This window comes from Enhydra lutris, unplaced genomic scaffold (assembly GCF_002288905.1).
Source record: "Enhydra lutris kenyoni isolate GAN:26980312 unplaced genomic scaffold, ASM228890v2 scaffoldscaffold87, whole genome shotgun sequence".
NCBI lineage: Eukaryota > Metazoa > Chordata > Mammalia > Carnivora > Mustelidae > Enhydra > Enhydra lutris.
In genome coordinates, this window is record NW_019154171.1 from 3530711 (window position 1) to 3554200 (window position 23490).

Consider the following 23490-nt stretch of genomic DNA (forward strand, 5'->3'; position numbering starts at 1 on the left):
CAAAAAAAGAGAAACGGAGACTATGCTGATTTTGGATGTGACTGTGTTAGAGTGTGTTGTGTTCTTAGGACGGGACTGTGTCTTAGACATTGTGTGGGATCAGATAGAAAGCAGAGACTCCACCCCACCCCGGTACCTACAGACATCTGTTCAAATCCTAGGTCTACATTTACGGGCTAGAATGACCCTGAGTAAGTCACTTAATGTTGTTTGCCTCTGTTTCCCCTCCACACAAAGGAAATTAGGATGCGGACCACATAGGAAGCCCCTGTCCAAGCCCCTAGCACAGTGTCTGGTCTGATGTTAAGTACAGAGTACAAGTTTAGGTCCCTTTCCCTTTTCTCTGGTTCCTTCCTCTTAAGATTCACTTGCTTGAGGTGTGGTCCAGTTGCCACGTGGTGTGCTGTTTAAAACACAAACACCCAGACTGCTCCGGACTCTGGACTCCAGACTACGGACAGTAGCCCACCACCTAGCATGGGCCTCACACACTCCTGCTATTGAGTAAATCAGTAAATGCATGCATGAACAAGGAAGGGAATTCACCTTCTTATTCTACCACCTGGCCAAGATGAATCTCCCTATAAGAGAAATAAATTTGACTCAAGTATAGAAGAAATGGAAATACCACTTTGAGCATTTTAGATCACATGTCAAAATCATGAGTCAGAGTGGCCATTTTCCTCTGAGAATGTCCTCAGAGCATTGCCAGGCATGCTCTGGTAGGGACTCTGCTGCAGTGTCCAACCGTACTGCTCAGCCAGAGCCAGAGTAGGTTTCCTTTCACTCCTTCTGCATTTTGAGGTCAGTGACGTGGGAGTCATCTTTAAAGACGGATGGGAGCTGTTACTGTTTGACACTTTGCATACCCTCCCAATCCTTCCCCAACCAGCACCCAGATGTGGCTGCAGGGACCTTCTCCGTGGGCTCCTCAGGCTGCCACCACCCATCAGAAGGCTCTGGGTAGCATTGGTTCCACTTCTGCCCATGATGTTGCTCATGACCCAGGCAGCTGTGTTGCAGACACAGAATTCTTCCTACCACCTTAAATAGAAAAGCCCATGGGATCTGCGTTGCTTGTAGAATATCAGAAAGAAGAGGCTGATATTGCGTGAATATCACTTAAAATACAATGGGACTGTTAGGATGCCTGTAGTCTGAGATGAGTGCAGAAGAGCCAGGCTGACCACATAACTCTGGGGGTCCATGGGTTTGCTTTCTAGGACATTGCCCAATACACCCTTTGCAGGTGCCCCCAGCTCCTCGGTGCTCATCCACTTTGAGCTTGAGTTCTTTCTACTATCTTGGCCCCTCCATCAGAATATAGACATATCCCAGCATTCACAAAGAACCAATCCTACAAACCCTAACATTGGCTCTTCCCAGTGACTGTGCAATCACTGGTGTGGTGGGAAACTACAAGGGAGAGGTCAAGTAAGAATCAGAAACAAGGTCTTACCTCAAGTGGCAGAGCAGGCTGTGTCTGCAAGTCTGGAGGAGTGAGGGGATGAGGCAGGGCAGTCGCTGCTTCTCTCACTGAAAGGCGGGGTGGGCTCTGACCCAAGCTCTGCTGTGAGTGGCCCTGTACAGAGCAGCTCTGCATTGCTGCCTGTGGGATAACACAACTCATCCAGGGCACCCAGTGTGCTGAGCTGCCTGGCCTGCTTCCTCTAGCTCATCAGGTTTGTTTTGACCAAGTGTTCAGTCTCAGCCCCTGCACGCTGCTGCTTTCCTAGAGTGCAGTCTTCCCCTCCCCTCTCTGGAGAACCAAAGTACCATATTGTTATTATTCTAATTCCAAAGGCCCTCAGATAGATGCGTCTTTGCTCGGATAATAGTCAACATCTGGAATACTGTTATTATCCCCTTCTGAGAATTGTTACTACAATATCAGGAGTAAAATGGTAGTCAAAATTAAGATGTCATCTTTTGAGTGTCATTTTTTCAGGAAATTTAAATTCCTAAAGCAAATCAATCAAGGGCAGTGTTTCCCCTCTCTCTTTTTTTCATTAATGCTCCTTTAAGGAGCCTTTTTAGACATTTTTAAATTATCTCCCTGTGACATTTTAATGCCACAGATATGCTGTATATTTGTTTATGTACTGTCTATATATCTGTGCCTAAGTATGTTTTAGGTATATAATTAAAATTATTTCTGGGCTTTTTTTTTTTTTTTTTTTTGCTCCAGAACCAATGTTTTAGGCCCTTGGGGGTGCTATCTTCTCTATGGAGAACACATGTATGAGAGGTGAAAGTGTTTCTCCCAGATCCAGTTTGCCCAGGACCTGACTCAGGTTGTAGACAGCCTGTTTTAGACCAGGGTGGAAGTAGAGTTGCCAGATTTAGCAAACAAAATATATTGAATGCCGAGTAAAATTTGAATTTCAGATGAAAAACATAATATTTTTAGTAAAAGTATGTCTTATGTGATATTTGCACATCTTATATTCTGTCTGGTAATGCTACTGGTGTTCTGGGGATAGAAACTGCACTTTCTATTAAAGGACAATTTTTCACAAACTGGAAGAGTATGTACCTTTGTTTACATCCACCTCCTGGGCCAGTGGACACCACCGGATCACTCCTAATAAAGCTTTGTTTAGGGACACCTGGGTGGCTCGGCCAGTTAAGCGTTTGCCTTCTGCTCAGGTCATGATCCCAGGGTTTTGGGATTGAGTCCTGTGTCAGGCTCCTTGCTCATCAGGGAGCCTGCCACTCCCCCTGCTTGTGCTCTCTCTCTCTCTCTCTGACAAGTAAATAAAATCTCAAATAATTCTTTGTTTATATGAGCGTCTCATTTCAACAAATGTCATTAATAACAGTCAGAAATATGATGTGGTTCTTTTTAAAATAATAGCTTTCCTTTAAATTTTATGTGAAACGTGTATACTACTTACACGTGATGACATAGACCCGGGGCGAATCTAGTGGTGTGGAGGGCTCCACATGTGTCTCTTACTGGAGGTTGTGGGAGTAAGTCACAGGGGAAGAATGCTCTTGTGACATTCCTGCTTAAGGCACTGCAACAAAATGCAATTCTAAATGCAGCCAGCTAGAGCACTGGCCCTGAGACCCAGGCATCATATACTTTCATCATGCACAAACCAAAGTGCGTTATGCCTTTCCACACATAATTGGCGACCCATGGAAATGGTCGACTTGGGAAAGTGTGTGTCAGCTTGTCATGGATGCCACAGTCGGGTGAGGCTCTGAGTCAGCACTTCTGAAGTTTGTTAATTAAGCAGTAAGTCTACTCAGCTGTGTCTACAGGAAGCAGAAAGGGGTGTGTGTTTAGAGAACTCTTACTAGTGGACTTAGCTTTTTCTTTGTAATTGCGGTAAAAAAAAAAAAAAAAAAGAACTCACATGACCTAAAATTTACCATCTCAATACAGTAGTATTAAGTGGATTCACACAGCTGGTCAACAAATCTCCAGAACTTTACCTTGCAAAGCAAACTCTTTACCACTGGACAATTCCTCTTGTCTCCCCCTGCCTCCACCCCTGGCACCCCTGTTCTGCTTTCCGTGTCTCTGGGTATAACTACCTTCAGGCCTCCAAAACATGGCTGTTTTCATGGAAAGCTAGCCGGAAGCTAGGGGAGAGGAGCTACCGGGCTGGAGCCTCTGGGATGGTGCTGGCCTCTCTTGTGGGCTGCACGTGCAAAGTTGTTTCAACACCATGCAAAGCTGCCTGAGGTTTGTGGAGCGGTCCACCAACCGCTGGATTCTGTTGTTTGTTCTTACCTGTATTTCTGCTTCTATCCCAACCTAGATGACGCCAGAGGAAGGCATCAAAAGAAAATCCGAAGCAAGACTCAGAATTACCTCAACCTGTATGCCGTGGAAGGCCTGCGCACCTTGTGCATCGCCAAGAGGGTGAGTGGGCGCCACCGCCACAGGAGCACGGGTGCTGACCGCCACCCTCACGGTGCTTGGCGCCTGCGCGGCACTCACCAGTGTGTCTCACATAGGTTCTGAGTGAAGAAGAGTATGCCTGTTGGTTGCAAAGCCACTTAGAAGCAGAATCTTCCCTGGACAACCGCGAGGAGCTGCTTTTCCAGTCTGCCATTCGCCTGGAAACGAATTTGCATCTGTTGGGTAATTATGCACATGGGCAAGAGTTGCACCAAGCGGTGTGGAATTTGCAGAGACAGTCCTGGATGGGGTCCTGACATGGCTGTAGTCACTGGCAGCTCTGCACCTGCCGGGCGTGGTTCAGGAGCTGCCTGGTCTGATGCTAGCACGGCCCCCAGGCCCAGCCACCCCTGATAGAACATTCACACCACAGCCTGTCTCTGTGATATTCCATGTGTCCCACCAGGCACCCACTGACACCTGACTTGCCTCCCCCTAAACCCTGCTTTCCCACCAAAAATAGAGATGAGGCTCACTCCACCTCCTACCCCTGACACAAAAAGAAACTGTTGGACTCCAGAAATGGCTGCACTTTACATCTTATGAATGTTTCATAGATTCAATTTGGATGAAAAGAAAACGAGCTCATTTTTGCTAAAATGTGCCCATTTGCTACTGTGGTCATATTAGTATATATAAGAATATTTATTTTAATATTTAAAATATTTAATATTAAGTTTGTATTAAATTACCTGAGTCTTTGTATATGTGCTCTCTGTGACCACACCAGGAATGGATTGTGATCAGTACACAGCCCATCCCGTGGTTCCAGTAGTCAGATGGTATATCTGGGGCATGGAGAACCTGGAGTTCATCCCTCTTCATTTGATACAGAAAGGCTGTAATTCATTTGGTCTTGCTCCCTGGATGAAGGAGTTGGGCTACCTATATATCTGTATATGCATATCTAATATAATGATTAATATGTTCCATAGCATAACAGACACACTTCATATAATATTCTTTTTTGCCTGTGCTGTTTTATAGGCAGGCAAGCACTGCTCAAAAAAGCCCCAAGATCTAGATGCGCAAACACCTCATGAGCAGTATTCCTGGGCGGGGTGGGGGGGGTGATTAAATGAAACACTTGGAAGACAGCTGTGCTTTTTCTAGCCTGCCAGGTTTTGATTTACTGCACTAGGACTATATCTAGAACATACTTCTCCAGAAGACACTGTTGATCATACCTGTGGGATAGGCAGGGGTTCCTGCTTGTCTTCCTGGCCCATAGACAGGTTTTACCTGTCTTACTTCTCTGTCCCTTCACTGCAGGGCACTCTCCCTGGAGAGCTCTGACTCTTGAATGGAGTAAAATTTGCTTCCCCAGTCCTTTCTTCCGGTGGGCACTGGTCCCACTCTGTGGAGCAAGGCAGATGGAATCTCTTCCCTTTTCCACAGGATGAGACCTTAACTGTTTGAGGACTTGGCTGTGAGTCCATGCTGTCCACCTATATTTTTAGGCACCCCTACTTTTCCTTCTTTCAGAGTCTACAAGCCTTGGCTTGGTTGTCCAGTTCTGGCTCTGTCCCCTAGTGACCATAAGACCCTGGGCAAGTGACACTGTCTTTTTGGCATCCCAGTCTCCTTGGCTGCCGGGTAATAATCCTGTGGGGATGAACAAAGGGGGTGCCAAGTGAAGCACTAATGAGGTCCAAGCACAGGGTCTAGTATTCAGCAGCACATGGTGATGAGTCTGAGGTTACTGCCTTCACATATGGGGAATTGCTTTCTAGTGTGGATTCTGATATTTTTGCTTGGGCAACTATGTAAGCATCTAAAAGTAAGGTTTTTTACTTATCCCTATTCCAGTGTTTTTTCTGTTGGGGCTGGGATAGTAGAATTTTTCAGAATCTTGATTCAGCCACATTCTGCTGTCATCCTGAGTGGATGCTTATCTCCAGGGGTGTGTCAGATGGCTCTGAAGTGAGTCAGTGAAGGAACTACTGGAGTGCCCACAGTGGGCACCATCAGTGTGCTGGAGTCTGGTGATGCCTGCTGGGGAGGGCCTCTCCATACATTTTCAGTAATTTTGCAGTCACCTTTTGTTGTTTCGCATCATTTTCAGGAATTTTTGCATAGCTTTTTGATGCTGTTGGTAGTTTGACATCAGCCAAGATGGGCGTGTTTGTACTACAGAAATGGGAAATTGCAACAAATCAGCTTCCCTCCTGCTAGCTGGTTGTTAAACACTTAGCATCTCCTGCAGCCTGGGCTATTTACGGTTCAGATGATGAGCCAGCCTGAGCTGGAGAATAGGAGAGCCACCACCTTAGTGTTCACCACAGCTTTATCCACAGACACTGTGCTCCAACTCCTCTGATTCATTTTTAAGAAATGTAAAGTAAGCCGTTTATATATATATATTTTAAAGATGTTATTTATTTATTTGACAGAGAGAGAGGGAAGCAAGCTCCCCACTGAGCAGAGAGCCTGATACAGGGCTCGATCCCAGGACCCTGAGTTCATGACCTGAGCCGAAGGCAGATGCTTAACCCACTGAGCGCCCCAAGCCATTTATATTTTTAATAAGCCCACAGCCAAATACTGCTTCTAAATATTTTCATTTAGGTTCTTATATTAAATAACATCAGAGAACTACAAAAGAAGGGTCACTTATACTGTGTGCTTAAAATTTCCTTTTCCATACTGTTCTGGCCAAGAACCTTAATTCAAAGGACAACATTCTGTTCCCTTTCCCTGGCGTTCCTATTTGTTTTTCCAGATGTCACCTGGAACTCCCCTCGCATGAAAGGCCACTTGACATTTGTTCACAGTGAAACATGGTGGCACTAGCTTGAACCCTACTACCTACCCTGTTATAACTCTCAAAATGCCAGGCCCTCCCGAGGCTCAGGCTGTAGAGAGGTGGCATTTACTCTAAGTTGCGTAGATTCTATTGCTAATAAGCTACCTTAAAGAGCTGAAGAAAGACCACTATGCTTCCAGGTAATTTTTAAAGGACTGTTCCCTGAGATTTATCCTTATTCTCAGCTCAAATACTTTATTCTCAGATACTCTTTGTCCCCAGCCATATTTCATGCTGAGATAGACATACTTTACATAATTCTCTTTCTGAGTTCAATAATATTCTATGTTTGATTCGAAGCTGCACATAGAGGTTAGGATCAGCAATCCAGTTAGGGCCCATTAGTTTGGCCAGTTAGCTCCTGAAATGAAGGTGCTTTATTTTCAAGGTGTTAGGTTTTCCCCGAAGGACTGAATTTATCTCTGAGTCCATCCCTGCTTTTTTTTTTTTTTTCCTCAGAGGACATTTATCAAGGAGCTCTGGCTGAGCAGCCAATATACAAAGGTGGGGAGTTACAAGGCCCCTCTAGGAAGTTGCTGTCTAGTGAAGGGTGGGTAACTGGCTGAATTACACACAAAGCTGTGTTCCACAGTTGAAGTTCTCCTAGAGCAGCCATACAGGTCAGAGGTTTGGAGCATGAGACATACTGTGTATGGAATACTGTAGCCCTTGCATTGCTACCTAATCTCTCTCACCTTTGCTTCCCACATCTGTATGGTGGGGATAATTGTAGTACTCACATGTTAGGGATGTTGCAGAAACTTTTGCCTGGCATTTAATAATTCATCAGGGTTAGCCATCATTATGATTATTCCATAACCATTGTTGTTATTAAGTATGAACAAGATTTTTTTTAGAGAGAGAGAGCACACACAGGGGGGGAGGGGCAGATGGAGAGACAAACTCTAATGAGGCTCTGTGCTGAGCACAGGGGCCCAATGATGCGGGGCTTGATCTTAGGACCCTGAGTTCATGACCTGAGCCAAAACCAAGAGTTGGATACTTAACCAACTATACCACCCAGGTGCCCCTGAATAAGACATTTTGAGTACATGGAGGCAGATGTGATCACCCCTCCCCCTTTCCTTGGATATCCGGGAATGTGCCACAACATAAGTGATACTTAGGATCCCTTCGTAGATATCAGCTCTGTTGGATGGTGAAAATAGGGAGCCAGAGACCTAGAGCATACCCTTTCTTTCCGTCCTAGAACCAGGGGTCTGGGGGATGGGAGAAGGGCCAAGACCAGATGGCCTTCCAGTGCCTGGGTTATCAAAAATATGCTCACAATGAACATGGAGCACAACATGGTTTTATTCCTAAGCAGACTTTGAGCCCTACACTCCTGCCTCGTCCTTCCCTTGAGGACTCTGTGATTCAGAGCTGAGGGCAGCTTGGGTGCAATATCTCATCCTCCTTTTCTGGGCCCTTAGCCTTCTGTTCCCACTTAGCCTTCTGGTGCATTCAAATAAAAGGTAGGCCCAGGTCCAACACACTGCACAGGCTGTATGAGATGTAAGAGAGAAGACTGCCACTTACCCTTGAGGGGGCTTCTGCAGAGCTGGTCCAACAGGAGTGTGATTTATGAAAGTGCATTATAGGATATACTTAAGAAATGCATGCTTTTTGTACATGTATTATATTCATGCACATGTACATGACTCCACCCTCCCTACACCTGCCTACTCATCTGTTCTAGGAGGAGAAAGGAAAGTGGTGTCTATTTTAGTCATTCAGGCTGTCATAGCAAAGTACCACAGACTGGACAGCTTAAACAGCAGACATTGATTTCTCACAGTTATGGAGGCTGGAAGTTCCATATCAAAGTGGCAGCCAGTTCGGTTCATTAAAGGACTCTCTTCCTGGCTTGCAGATGGCTATCTTCCTTCTGTATCCTTGAATGGTGGAGGGAGATCATCTCTCTTATGTCCCTTATTTTAAGGGCATTAACCTCATTCATGAGTATTCCACCTTCCCACCTGATGCCATCACAGTGAGGGTTAGGGCTTCAATCTATGAATTATGGGGGTAAGGGGACACATTCAGCCTGTATCAGCCTCTCAGCACAGGGAACAGTGTGACATAAAAGAGAAGGGCAGGGCCAGTGAGGTGTCCTCGGTCAGTGCTGTACTTCCAGAGGGAAGATAGAGACCATCTCATTAAGTTGGCAATAGGAAAAAAACTGAGGGTGACCTGGAGAGCACCTTTCTGCACTGGGTAGAAAATGTGTCCCAATGTACAGAAGACTGTGTAGGGAGACCCACTGCTTATTAATTATGTTTGTGGAAAAGGTATATTCTGGATAATGTTGCTTTTGAGAAATAATGGGCTTGTGTGGTCTGCTTAGGCAGCTGACAGTAAACACTGCTGAGAGCATAGCTTGTGGATGTCATGGATAATTTTTAAAACTTTTCATCCTTCAGAATATGGTCATTCCTACCATCTCCCCACAAGCTTTGTTTCCAGCTTATCTGTTACATTAAAAATTAGCTGCCTGTTAGGAAGCAATGGAAGTGCTTTATCGTAAGAACAGAGAATTATGTTCGGTGCCTCACAGCTATTCTGACTCATTCTTGACTGTGTGCATGTCAATCGAGGGAGTTCGAAAGTGTTCACAAGGGTCTGGAAATGAGTCATCATCCACATGAGAACGACACCAAGCAGGTCCCAGTCTATGGGGTCATCACTGGTATGTTGGCAGTGGCATCCGTGCCCCATCAGGGTCTGAGGGCATGTGCGGAGGGGGCTCACCTACACTTGCACATTTGACCAGGTGCCACAGGGATTGAAGATCGCCTGCAAGATGGAGTCCCAGAAACCATTGCTAAATTGCGTCAAGCAGGCCTGCAGATTTGGGTTCTCACTGGTGACAAACAAGAAACAGCCATTAACATCGCATACGCCTGCAAACTGCTGGACCACGACGAGGAAGTCATCACCCTGAATGCTGAGTCCCAGGTATGTAGGTTCCAGGAAGCCGTGCTCTGCCTGGGGCAGCTTCATACCCACCTAGCCTCATGGCAACAGGAATGCCTTCCATTTCTTTGCCCTCTACCTCTGTGTTTACATCTGTGTTGGGTTCCTTGCATGTTTCTTACCATTGCCTAGAAGGATGTGGGATTTGATGGGATTTCTTAATTTCTAAGGGATGCATCTCTGGACTTTATTAATGCAAAGTTAAATCTGATTTTCCCTGACATATTCATGTCAACAATATTGGAGAATTGTTTCATGAGTCACACAAGGTAGCATACCAGTCCATTCAGCACTGATATACTCAGGATGGGATGGGTCGTCTTGTGGATGCTTCGCTGGGCACCTAGACTTTTCATCCGGTCACATTTATCTATTTAAATTTCCAAGTATGTAGGGAGTATCTACTTCTCATAAACCTGGCCTGGGCTCTGATTCCTTGTGTGACCTCCCACTTGAAACATCTTTTTGAACTGTATGATGAGGTCTGATTCTTTTTTTCTTTTTCTTTTTCTTTTATGGATTATCATTTAGCTGTTGCAGTTAAGATGTGTCTAGCCACAAAGATTATTCCTGTGTATTCTTCGAAAAGCTTTGTAGTTTATTACTGTACCTTTAGACATATTCCATTTTATGTGGAATTTTGTATAAGGTTCAGGTCAGACTTCATTCTTCTGCATATAGCTCACTAATCCAGCACCATTTGTTGAAAAGCCTTTTTTTCCACTAAATCGTCTTTACACCCTTGTTGAAAATCAGTTGGTCATGTTTTTTAAGATCTATTTCTGGACATTCTGTTCTGTTGCACTGACCTGCATGTCTGTCCCTTCACCAGTATCATGCTGCCCTATGGAGTTTAGAAGTCTTAATATGGTAGTTTTCTTTCTTTTTTTTTTTTTTTTCCTGATGATTCTTTCTGTTTTCAGTTCCTCCATTCCCTTTCCTGCCTTCCTTTGGGTTACTTAAAACATTTTTTAGTATTCCATTGTAATATATCTCATTTCTTTGATAACATCACTTTACTTGGGTTTTTAGCTTCTTTTTTTTTTCTTAGAGAATACAATATGCATTCTTAAGTCATCAGTACAATCAGTATTTTGCTACTTCAAGTAGAATGAAGTCTTGTCACACCATGTGTCCCTTTACCTCTTTACTTTGTAGGCATCTTCTATATGAAAGCTACAGAGATGGAAATCCTTCAGATAATTTTTGCTTTCAATCAAAAAGCATACTTTAAAGATGTCAAAAGGGAAAGAATAGCCCATTTTATTTATGTGAATATTGACAATTTCTGTCACACTTCTTTTGTCTCCAGGGTTAAAAGCATCCTTGTGGCATTTTTTTTCCTCTTGTCTGAAAAACTTCCTTCAGCAATTCCTTTAAAGTAGGTCTACTGCCAACAGATTCTCTTACTTTCCTTTGTTCAGAGAATGTGTTTATTTCACCATGGTTTCTAGGTGAAATCAACAGTCATCCAAATCATTGTTACCCTATAGCTAATGCACCATTTTTATCTGGATGTTTTGATTGATTGATTGATTGATTTTGCCTCTAAGCAGTTTGTTTATGGTGTGTTTGGGCACAGAGTTTTTCAGATTGATACTCTGGGATTTGCTGAGCTAGTTGAATCTGTGGGGTTATGTCTTTCACTAAATTTGGCAAGTTTTTAGCCATTTTTTATTTCTTCAGACATTTTTTTCTACACTGCAATTGCTCCTCTTCTTCTGAAAGACTGATGACATGAACGTCAGGTCTTCTGGTTTGTCTCAAGGCTCCCTGAGGCTGTCTTCATTTTTTTTAATTTTTCTTTTTCTCTTGGTAAAATTGGTTAATTTCTATTGATCTTTGAGTTCACTGACTTTTTCTTCTGTTATCTCCTTTCTGCTGTTGGGCTATTTAGTGATGTTTTAAAAAATAAATTTAAATTTATAGAAAAATTGGAAAGATAGTATTGAAAGTTCCCAAATAATCCACACCAAAATTTTTCTGTTATTAACATCTTTAACAGTAATCAATGAACCAATATTGACATGTTATTACTTACTAAAATCTATACTTGGGGAGTGCCTGGGTGGCTCAGTGGGTTAAGGCTTCTGCCTTTGGCTTGGGTCATGATCCCAGGGTCCTGGAATTGAGCCCCACATCAGGCTCCCTGCTCAGCAGGGAGCCTGCTTCCTCCTCTCTCTCTGCCTGCCTCTCTGCCTACTTGTGATCTCTGTCTATCAAGTAAATAAATAAAAATCTTAAAAAAAAAAATATAAAATCTATACTTAGGATGCCTAGGTGGTCCAAGATTAAGCATCCGACTCTTGATTTTGGCTCAGGTCATGATCTCAGGGATGTGGGATTGAGCCCCACATTGGGCTCTGTGCTGGGCATGGAGCCTGCATGAGATAATAATAATAATAATAATAATAATAATACTTCCTCCACCTTTAATAATAATAATTAATAAATAAAATAAAATCTATGCTATATTCAGATTGTCTTAATTTTTACCTAATGTCCTTTTTGTGTTCCAGGATCTCATACAGAATATCACATTATATTTAACTGTCATGTTTCCTTGGGCTCTTACTAGCTGTAACAGTTTCTTAAATTTTCTCTTTTTGATGACTTGAGAGTACTAATCAGTTATTTTAAAGAATACCCTTATACGGGGATTGGTCTGGTGTTTTTCTAAAAGTGCCTAAAGTGCCATTTTCATCATTTTATCACATCATATTAAAAGGTACATTCTATCAACATGATTTACCACTGTTGGTTTTATGTTTGTCAGGTTTCTCCACTGTAAGCCAATTATTTTTACTCCTTTCCATATTGTACTCGTTGGAAGGAAGGGACTATGCACAGTTCACACTCAGAGTGTGGAGTTCTATTTCCCCTCCTTGAGGACGGAATATCTACATAAATTACTTAGAAACCAGTGAGCTGCTTATTTTGGTTAAGACATTTTTAGGGTTTTGTTTTGTTTTGTTTGGGGGCGGTTCTGAAATTTCTATTGGTTCTTCTTTATATCTTGCCTTTTTTGTGAGACTTTCTTTCTATTCATTTCTAGAATGTCCACTCTTATTAGATAGAGCATTTTTATAATAGATGTTTCATAGTCTTTCTCAAATAATTCTGGTATCTGTGACATCTTCGCTTTGGCTTTTGTTGACTGTCTTTTTTCACATGCATTGAGAATTTCTTGCTTCTTTGCATGCTGATGAATTTGGGGTTGTATTGTAGGCATTTTGAATGACACTGGTTATTTTAAAATTCTGTGAAGAATGTGGATATATTCAAGGCAGGTAATCAGCCCTCTTAGATTCAGGCTCCAAGCTCTGAACAGCCTCTGGGTGGTGGTTTTGATGTCAGTTTTGTGTAGCCTTTACCAAGCTGTTAGACTCTGTCTCACATTTTTCCCACCCCTTAATAAAAGTTGGGAACTTGGGTGGCAGTCTATCCCTAGTTCAAGTCTCAAGAGTCTTTGTTATGCCATTTAGGATTATGTCTATGTGTGCATGGTTTGTGGGTGAGTTCAGGAATTAATAAGCCATGCTATGGGGTCAGCTGGCCAAGCTCTTCCCTCTTCAGCATTTTTTTTTTTTTTTTTTTTAGTACTTTCTGGTTCTCTGGGACTCCCCTTTCCAGTCCTCTGGCCAGAAAGCTGGGTTTGAGTTACCTTGCTCTACTTTGTACTTCTGCCCCAACACCTCCATCCAAGACCAAGTGGTGGTAGGACAGAGAGAAAAAGGCAGAAGTTATCTTACCACCTCAGAACCTTCTCTAATATTTCCTTCTCTAATAAAGTCTTTGGCAACAGATCGTCCTGCTGCCACGATAGCAAAATTACCTGGGGCTGGAATCCAGAGAATAGAGAAAAAGATAAATAAAACTGGGATTTCCCCTATCTTCTCTGTGCATTGGGAGTTCTCTTTTCCACTCCTCCAGCAGGGGCAGGGATAGGGGGTAGAGGCTGGGGTTTCTCCTGGAGCTCTCTCTGTCCCTGCCTTGGCTTCTACTTCTAGATTTTATGATGCTTGGGTATAGACCAGAGGGAAAATGGAAAACTCACCCACCTGTCCAGTGTACTTAGAACACTAGTCTTCCTCCCCAATGCAACAGCTTCTGTTTATTTTCAAAGTCCTCAAAGAGTTGCCCTATGACTTCTCTCTTCTGCTGCCATAGCTGCCTTCAGTGGGGGAGCCAGGGTAGTTGTGCTTACTCCAGTTTACCTTAGCAGTGCTTGGTGCTAGCACAAGGGAACCCAGAGTGTTTGTAGAATGAGATTTCACATCCTCTTCCAGCCCCACCTCAGTTACTACCATTCCCAACCCCACCCCAGAAGCAAATCTCTCCCTCTTCATAGCCTGTAATGCTTTTGCACATCCTAATCTGTGATTTCCTGTGATTGTATGTTCAGCTGCTGCCATTTGTTCAGGAGCTAATAACTGTGTCTTCTCAGTCTTCCTTTTTCTTGTCTCACTTTTCTAAATACAAAAGGTCCTCAATAAGCACTTACTGAACACAGCTGGATTTCCATGGTGTGTTGCAGGAAATTGGTTGCTTACCCAGTGGGCTCACTGTCCACAGAGGTCCAAGAACTACTTGCCTTCCCTGGAGTGTGTTTACTCCTGGAAATTGTCACCTCTCTTATGTCCCCCTGTCCCCTTGGCCTCCTCTATAAGTTTTCCTATTCTTTCTGGAACTCAGGTACAGTTTTGGAACTCAGGTACAGTTTTATTGCCAATAAAAGCCTTAGAAATTATGCTTTTTAAAAACATTATTTCCCTGGCCAACTGGAGAGCTTAGGGAAACCCTGATAATTACACTTCTTTAGAGGATAATCATAATAAAGACTTCTAAAAGGTTTCGTACCTCACAAGCAAGCAAAAATGGCTGAGTAAAGCCCTCAGAGAAGTATGGAGGGGTGCATGTTAGACTCCCTCAGCCTAACCAGCCAGCAGTTTAGCCATAGTACAGTCGGTTTTTGCAAACTGAAGACGTTCTCGTCTAACGTCCACCGAGTGTAATGGGCAGTGAAGTGGAGTCTTATCAAAACCCTAGACAAGCTCATCCTCTTCATGTGGACAGTTATCATCTTCAGTGAACTTCCCTTCTGGGCAGAGCCTGCAGCCTGGTGCCCTTGAGATGATCAGACTATCAGTGTCGAGGAAGGTAACAGAATGCGTGGTACAGCTGAGTGAACAGAGCTTCCTCTCATGTCCATTTCAGGAGGCCTGTGCGTCCTTGCTAGACCAGTGTCTACACTACGTGCAGTCCAGGATCCCCTGCAGCACCCCTGAGAAGACTGCAGGCAACGTGAGCGTGGGGTTCTCCCCTCTCTGCCCACCCTCCACGTCCACCACCTCTGGCCCCAGCCTGAGCCTCGTGATCGATGGGAGAAGTCTGGCCTATGCCCTTGAGAAAAACCTAGAAGACAAATTTCTCTTTCTCGCTAAGCAGTGCCGGTCAGTCCTTTGCTGTCGCTCGACACCTCTGCAGAAGAGTATGGTGGTGAAACTGGTCAGAAGCAAGCTCAAGGCCATGACCCTAGCCATAGGCAAGTATCCAGGCCAGCCAGGCTGGACCCTATGTAAATGAGTAGCCTCCGTCTCATGCAGCTGCTTCCTGTGGATGCATCCTGGAGTTTCCACCCTGTCGGTGCTATACTGTAAGATGGGAAAACACTTCCTTTCTCTTTTTTCTGTTTATAAAGTCACACCCAGTGCAAGAAAATAAGCAGCCTGTTTGAAATATAAAACAGGGACTTGAAAACCACAAAATGTGGTACAACAGTTATAGCTTGTATATATAGCTGTATATAGTTATACAGTGGAGGTTTAAGAAGACAAAGCTGACACCGTTTCTTGGGAGACAGGAGACTAGATATTTGCTGTCCCAGGCAGCCTTTGCCACAGCAGAGCCCTGCACACTAAGTATTGTTTCAGAACACCTTAAAAAGAAGGCCCTCTGCAGGGGCTTCTGGTCACCATGACCCAACTGGAGTGCAAAACTCCATAATACTACAAGAACCCAGAGATCTGATGATGATCCGAATCCCTGTTCCCTCTTAACCTTTGAACTTTACTGATTGTTCCAAGACAAGCATGTAATTAAATGAATCCATGTGAGTAGTTGCTAAACCTTACAGTATTTCCTTAAGGACTGTGCATCTAATGGTGGCTTCTCCTTGCAGACTTTTGGCCTGGAGAGCCTTCTAGGGTCCTCTCCAGTGCTACCCAGTCCTCACCTACCTCCTCCCAGGGCATCATCCCCACCCACTCTGGCTGGGGTGCCATCTGCAGCCAGGTTTGGGGACTCAGCAGCACCATCTGCTGGTGAGGGATGGGAAAGACTGCAGGTAGCACAGGGAAAGGGGTGATCCCCTGATCCCCAGATACCAAAAAAGTTTGGTCTCCCTGAATATAGAATCTATACCTAGGTGAAATTTGGTTCTGAAATAAAAGATCCTCGCCAATCAATAATAATTAGTGTTTTCTGCAAAGTGTCTTTCACAGTTTCCTGATGTGGGGATTGCTACTCTCTCAGACAGGACACTTCATCAGGACAGAGTTGAGGCTGGTGGAGCTTGGGTCTGAGGTGGGATAGCCTTAGTGTGGTTGTTATGGAGACAGCCCTGTACATCTTCAGGGCTTTGGTAATCACTAAGGGTAGGGAGATGACCGTAGATGTGAACACATGTTTACTCTGAGTCCGTGGTCCAGGCTATGGGAAGGCCCCAGCTGTGGCCCTCTTCCAGGGGAGGCTGTTTCAGTCCACGTTTGCCCTCATGGATCTGGAGTGGCCTTCAGAGCTCCCTTAGCAAGTGATGTAGGTTGGTGCTGAGGAGTGTGCAGGCTAGGTGCAGGTTTCTCTGAGGTCCTCTCCATGGTAGCATGAGGACCATGCCCTCGGTAAGGCTGGTGTAACACATGAATGAATAAATTACATTTTCACAGCCTAGTCAGTGCCTGGGTCAGCCATGGAATCACTGGTGTATGGTATTCATTTAAAAAAAAAAAAATGGAAGTAAAGTCTTAGTTGTTAGAAAAAAGAAAAAACAAAATAGAATCTCAAAAGGGAAAGGGAAAGTAATGGCCCATCAGAACTTTAGCTCATTTCTTTGACTATAAATGAAAGTATTGATGGCACCTAGTCCCAGGTGTCCAGCGGTTAATAATGTAGAGAACATTGTTGCCTGCCATATCTCACTTTGTTTGGGACATTCTGGGAAAAGCTGCAGAGATTGTTAATGACTTCACAGAATTTCAATTTCACGAATATTGACTGATCACTCATGTTAGGCCAGTGCCAAAAGAGTACAGAAAAATCATAGGACCGAGACATCCTGTAACCATGTTATGAATCACTCTGACTTGTATATCTGCACTTTTTGCATATTTGACACTTGGGAGATACTCTGTGATTGGGTCCTTCTGCTGCCCTATTCCTGAGTGACAGTGACTTTAATTCTCTGCTTGCTTTTCCCCAGAGGTGATGAGATCTCTGACCTTTGTCCTCTGTTCCTAACCATTTTCTGTCAGCAGCTTGACTGAATAAATAGGAGTTCTTCTTTATCACATCTTGAGAGGGCCCAAAGGTAAGCACAATAGGTAATAAGCTAGCTGGTAATCAGTGTACAGAAAGAGCTCAACAGTTTGCTAGGCAGAACTTAACTTCATTTTTTCAGTTTAGAAAACCACTCATGTAAGCATGAATTAGAATAGCCTTTACTGATATGCTCTACATGTGATAAAGGCTAGAGCTTGGTAAATAGTAACGATGATGGTGATAGCATCTTTATTGTACCAGACACCATGTTAAGGACTCTGTTTCTAGGTATATGAGCCAATAATGTAAAGTGAATATTAAGCAAAATGGTGACCATGCTAGCCTGCTTTCTGAAACATCTCTTGATGTGACTGGCAATTCCAAACCTCACACCATGTTTGTTCTGACCGCTTAACTCAATTTTCCCAGGGCAGACTCCGCACTGCTTCTTCCTTACTCATCCCCATGACCCTTTCACAGGACTCAGCCCAGTAGGGACCCCATGAAGATCTGTCAAGCCATTTGATTCTGTGCATCTCAACTCAAACGATTCTTCCTGCCTATGCTGTTTCTAGGAGATGGAGCCAATGATGTCAGCATGATCCAGGTGGCAGATGTGGGTGTGGGAATCTCGGGCCAGGAGGGCATGCAGGTAAAGACCAATCAGGGCTGTCCTATGTGACCAGTTGGTCCACTCTCGTACCTTGTCATAGGCTTTGTCCAACAAAGCTAAAGGGTTGGCCTTCAGTGCAATGTGATGCTCACCTTCTACTAAGCTGTAGAAGATAAGGTAGAGGTGGCTAGTTCTTCATGTTTATGAAGCAGTAAATAGCTTTTCCTAGGTCTCTAAGTATATTTTTGTGAAATAAGTGGAACAGAGTTAGGCAAGGTGAGTCATCACCTTCTCTCTGACTATTTATGGCTCATCCTTGGAAGAAAGCATGTTTTACTGTTCCATTTGAAAAAATGACTCTGCTGTTGGACTGTTGGAACCTGGTATCGCTATAAAAATGGAATGTAGCCATCTTGACTCACATGAAAATTTACTTCTGCCTTTTTCATTTGCCACTATGTCGGTTCTTAACATGTGATTCAGATGCTGAACAACCAAGTTAATTAAAATTAACTTTCTTCTGGATGTAAGATCACAACATTTTCCAACATTTGATTAATTTTGAATCATGACTTTTTTTAAGTTGGTGGAGATTTTAGAAAACAATGTTTCCAGTTTCCTTCTAAAAATTCCAGATGCTGGTCACCATTTAGTCGTTGGTTGATTTATTCACTGATGCAGTCAGTATTTATTCAGTGAACACTTGTATGTGCCAGGCCTTTGCAGAACTCACTAATTTTCTTACCTGACATTAAAGTAACAGTAAGATGGAAAGTCCCAAGCTAGAAACCCAGTAGTTCCTCTTGGCCCATCCTTAGCATGTACCTTACTCTCTTCATGCCTTCATCTGACCTGAGTCACTGTGTTATGTTACTTGCGTGGTTTTAATTCTTCCATGAAATGAAAGTGCAGCCCAAGGTTGGACTCAACCCTTTTTTTTTTTTAAGATTTTATTTATTTATTTGACAGAGAGAGAGAGAGAGGGTAGAGAGAGCACAAGTAGGCAGAGGGGCAGGCAGAGGGAGAGGGAGAAGCAGGCCCCCCACTGAAAAAGAGTTCAATGTGGGACTCCATTCCAGGACCCTGAGATCATGACCTGAGCCAAAGGCTGACACTTAAGTGATTGAGCCACCCAGGGCACCTCATCTCTGCCTTTTAATGCCATGTACAGGGGAGTGAATGGATGAACAAAATTGTTTGTTCATTCTGATGTTTTCATTATCTTCTCCATTGCACCTGTTTCCTGTAGCGAAAAGCTGACCAGGGAAGTGCCTGTAAATAGCACATGCAGAGAAATGCACCAAGTAAATACATTTTGTATGAAACACTCTCACGTTTGTGGATGGGGAGGAGACTGAGCTACCACCACTGTTCACTTCCTCAAGTCAGGGGCCAGTGCAGGTATATACTTCAAGCCATGTGAGGAATGATGGGAACAGCCAAATGACAAGGCACATACCAAGGCGAAGCTTTGAGTGGGAATAACTTCTAGGTAAGACGTTGTTGGATGCTTCTGCATTTATTTGAAGCTATACTTCCTATTGAGGATACATTATGTAAGATGACGGTAAGGCCTGATACCTTTTCTTAATGTTCCAAGTGCTCAGGTTCCCAGGGAATATTTTCCCTGCTTGCATTTTAGTCAGTTCAATAAGCAAAGGTGAGCTCTTTGGAAGATGAACTTTGTGGGACACTTTGGTAACACAGACACTAGGCATCTGAGCAGAGTCATCAAGAATGAGTGAGGGTGTTGGAGCTCTCCTGCTTAGCCAAAGTGAGAAGCTTATCCCAGCTGGGCAAAGGAGATCCTGCATCTCTGAGAAGCTTGGTGTTCATGGGGTCATCTGGTCCACCGTGTTTATTGAGCACCAGCATTGACTGGGAACTTAAGGTACATGGTGATTACATCTATTCTCCTGGCTCTTATGGAATGTCCAGAAAAGTTGGGGAGACAGATACTTATTTTAAATGTACATAAATAGTCACAACTCTTATAAAATGATATAAAGAGAAACACTGGTTTTGGTGTTGAGTATTTCACAGGAAGATTTAACCTAGCTGGGAGCATTTTGTAAGGCTGCCTTGACAGAGGGACAAACAGGGCCTAAATTTGGAGATGGGAAGGAGTGGCAGAAGGCTGGAGATGAGTGCACAAAGCCCTCAAACCCCCGTGTTCATAGGAAGAGGTATAGAAACAGTATTTGCTTTGAAATCCTTAACTTTGGGTTTAGAAAGCAGACATTTGAAGGCTTCACTCTTTTTTGTCATGTATAATGACATTATTCTGTTTCACCTAAGGGACCACATCAACTGTGATCTAACTCTTTTCAAGGAGTTATTTGACTAGAGGGAAATCAGTTGAATTTTAAAAGAAGACTTATATTTTTGTGTAGAATAAACCTCCAAAAATAAGCAGAAATCTATCTTTTTCTGACAATTTCTTTGAGATTTTTTTTCAACAGAGAAGTTCATTATATGGTAGATTCTAAGATATTCTAGGTACAAAAGGTGTCATTTTGATGGCATTTGTCTGCCCCACTTAGTTTACTTGTGTAGAGGATGATACTCAGTGAAGTGAGGGACACTTTCAACCCGTCATCTTTCCTTTCCATGGAGGAAACCTGCTGTCCTCACTCCCTTCTGGGTAGAGTGGACACCTGTTGCCTTTTTGCAGCTTCCTGGAACTGGGTTATGTGAAGGCCAGCAGAACCATGGGCTTGGCCTTGCTTGTCACCTGTGACTGCTAAGAAGAAGGGTCCAAAACACATCTCCCAAGATGGCCAACTGCCTGTCTCTGATTCATAGAAAAGGGGCAGCTTTGGTTCATCTTTGGGTTGAGATCCCAATATGAATAAAATATCAGGGGGTGGAGAAGAGTAGGGAAACTGCATCTCTGGGTTTTTATTTTTGTTTTTTGCTTGTTAAAGAAAACATGGGAAAACTATGGGGCACCCAGGTGGTTCAGTTGGTTAGGCATCTGCCTTCAGCCCATGTCATGATCCCAGGGTCCTCTGGGATCTCTGTCTCTCGCTATCTCTGTCTCTCTCTCAAATAAATAAAATCTTTTAAAAAAAGGGGACGGACATGGGAAAACAAAAACTTTTAAAAATCAATTATATATATTCAAAATCTTAAATGAGTACTATAAAATGATACCCCTGAACAAGAATGCTTGCTGAGATTGATTTATTTTTTTAATTAAAAGAGATAATAAGGGAAATGGTGATAAATTAAGCTCTGGCCAGTCACGTGCACATTGTGTTTGAAACTGGATTTCTCCATTCCTTGTATTTGGGGGAGATAAGACAGACCTTAGACGGAGTAAGGTGTCACCAATAACAAGGACTTTGTTCCCTTTCAAGGCAGTGATGGCCAGTGACTTTGCAGTGCCAAGATTCCGATACCTCGAGAGACTCTTAATTGTTCACGGACATTGGTGCTATTCCCGACTTGCCAACATGGTGCTGTATTTCTTCTACAAAAATACAGTAGGTGTTTGATACTTCTGGTTTCTAGAGGGTTTTTTGTTGGTTTGTTTGTTTGTTTTGTTTTGTTTTTTGGTTTCTAGAGTTTTTACATCAAAAAGCCTGAGCTGAGATTTATCAGACCATCCCCTGAATGTGACCATCTGGGCATCCCAGAGCTTCCTGTTGGTTCCATCCTCCTTGGCCTCTGTGAACTTACCCCAGGCCTAGCCTGGCCTTTCCCCCTGTGGGCTCAAGAAATCTAGCTCACAGGGTCGTGAAGGTAGCTGCACCTCTAAAGGAGAAAGTTGTGAAAACAGATCAAACAAGAATGTCCACTTAGTGCTTTATAATAAGAAGTGGGGGAATCGTGAGTTGCAGTGGTCTGGACAAGGTCACACAGTTAGGGACAAGGTCACACAGTTAAATGCGTTAAATGCAAGGCTGCATTTAACCCAGCTCATTGGACTCCCAACTCTTAGCCACTCTGTTAATGTGTTTCCTGGGAGCAGACTGCTAAGGTATCCATAGACAGGAATCCTCTAATCAGTGCTCTTTCTAGAGCAGAAAGGGAAATCTGGGGATAAGCAGGAGTGCAGTGGCAGTGCTGGAGTCAGAATGAGAACACTTAGTCATGCTGTGATCACTGAATGGCCTCTGTGGAAACATAACCACACTGGGCCAGGTGTGTGAGTCCCCTGGTCAGGACGCAGGTGTAGGGCCCCAGGAACAGGGCCACCAGCAGGTCCTTGCCACACTTTCTCCCTTGCTGTCAGGGCAGACGTGCCCCCTTCTGGCCAGATCTATCTATAACGGACCATCCAGTTAGATCATGCCCAGGCCTGGCTGACTGATTTCAATTCTGTCTCTCCAGAGACTCTCTTCCAGGGCCATGCTCCATTTCATGTTGATCCTAATGTTTAACTCTTAGATCCTTTATTACTAAGCCCTTGGCAGACAGGTGTCCTTCTCCATAGTCCTCTAGCATGGATGCCATGGCCGTTTTAGAATTCTGATCTACTCATAGGTAATGGATTGACATTCTGCTAAGAAGTTGCTGAGTTGCCGCTTGTTGCTCTTGTCTCTAAAACCTTGTGGCTGAACGTACAAACAAGGAGACAAAATAAATAAACTCTTGGGGTAAGTGATCTTTCAAGGTAGTTCCACAGTTCTGCCACATTGGATGCCACAATTCCAGGGTCAGGATCATCCTATACTCTCCTAAAAAAGAACAAAATACAATAAATTAAAAGATATCTATCTGTCTATATATAGACATATGTGTGTATATATATATAGAGAGAGAGATTTTTTTCCTCTTCCCATGAAAAGATCTCCATGCTAACCCTAAACTGCCATCGGTGTAACTCTTGTTCATCTTCCTGTTTGTTCTGGAGATTTAGACCTATCTACTTTTCCCAACACTCTTGCTCCCCTTACTGTCACCCATTTTTCAAAATGTCTTCTAATAAATGAATACGAATACCCAGGATCAATCACATCATGTCTAATTTGATCAGTTGGGTCCTGGAAATTAATTCTGATTAGCTTCTGCCTGGGATTCTGTCCAAGGAAGTCTGTGCCATGCTTCCCTTGGCCTTGGCCAGTTACTCCCTGCTTTCTCTCAACCACCTGGCATTGCATCCCCAGAGCTGAGGCCCCATCCATATACTTGCAAGCCTAGAATTTCCCAGTTCCCAAAGAGGTGGAGGGATGCTTGAGTATAGATGAGTGAGGCTGGGCAGGTAGAACCCCGGCTCTGTTTCTGTCATTAATTTTTGTGCAATCTTGAGCAAGTTACTTGCTTTCTAGGGATTTTGTTTCCTTTATTTGAAAACAAAGCATGAGAGTTGAGCTCTGTTTCTCCATAATTCCTCATGAAAATTTCTCAGACTGAGGGCAGGGAATTCAGCATTTCAGTTGCAAATAAGTGCCAGAGTGACCACCTGAATGGGCACAGCCTCCTGCCTGGCATGATGAATCTGTCCTCATAGAGGGGATGGGAAGGAGAAGGGGATGTCTGTCTTTATCCCATATAAGATGCAAGGCCTCTGTTAACAAGCGTTCAAACTAGTTGAGAAGTGCAAGGATAATTACCCTACCTCCAAAAGTGAGAAATTCATTAGTTTTAGGAGTAAGTTAGTCTTCCCTTCCAATAAAGAACAGAGAAGAAAAGTTT

At 43.5% G+C, this 23490-nt stretch overlaps 1 protein-coding gene across 1 annotated transcript in view; it reads left to right on the forward strand.

The window, feature by feature from the left end:
- Positions 1-23490, forward strand: part of LOC111161913 (ATPase phospholipid transporting 10A (putative)) — a 178842-nt gene that overhangs the window by 149600 nt on the left and 5752 nt on the right. The window contains exons 11-16 of the mRNA XM_022525987.1: positions 3774-3877; positions 3973-4099; positions 9496-9680; positions 14916-15243; positions 17810-17886; positions 21210-21335. Coding sequence (XP_022381695.1) covers positions 3774-3877; positions 3973-4099; positions 9496-9680; positions 14916-15243; positions 17810-17886; positions 21210-21335 — 947 coding nt within the window. The remainder of the gene's footprint in view (positions 1-3773; positions 3878-3972; positions 4100-9495; positions 9681-14915; positions 15244-17809; positions 17887-21209; positions 21336-23490) is intronic.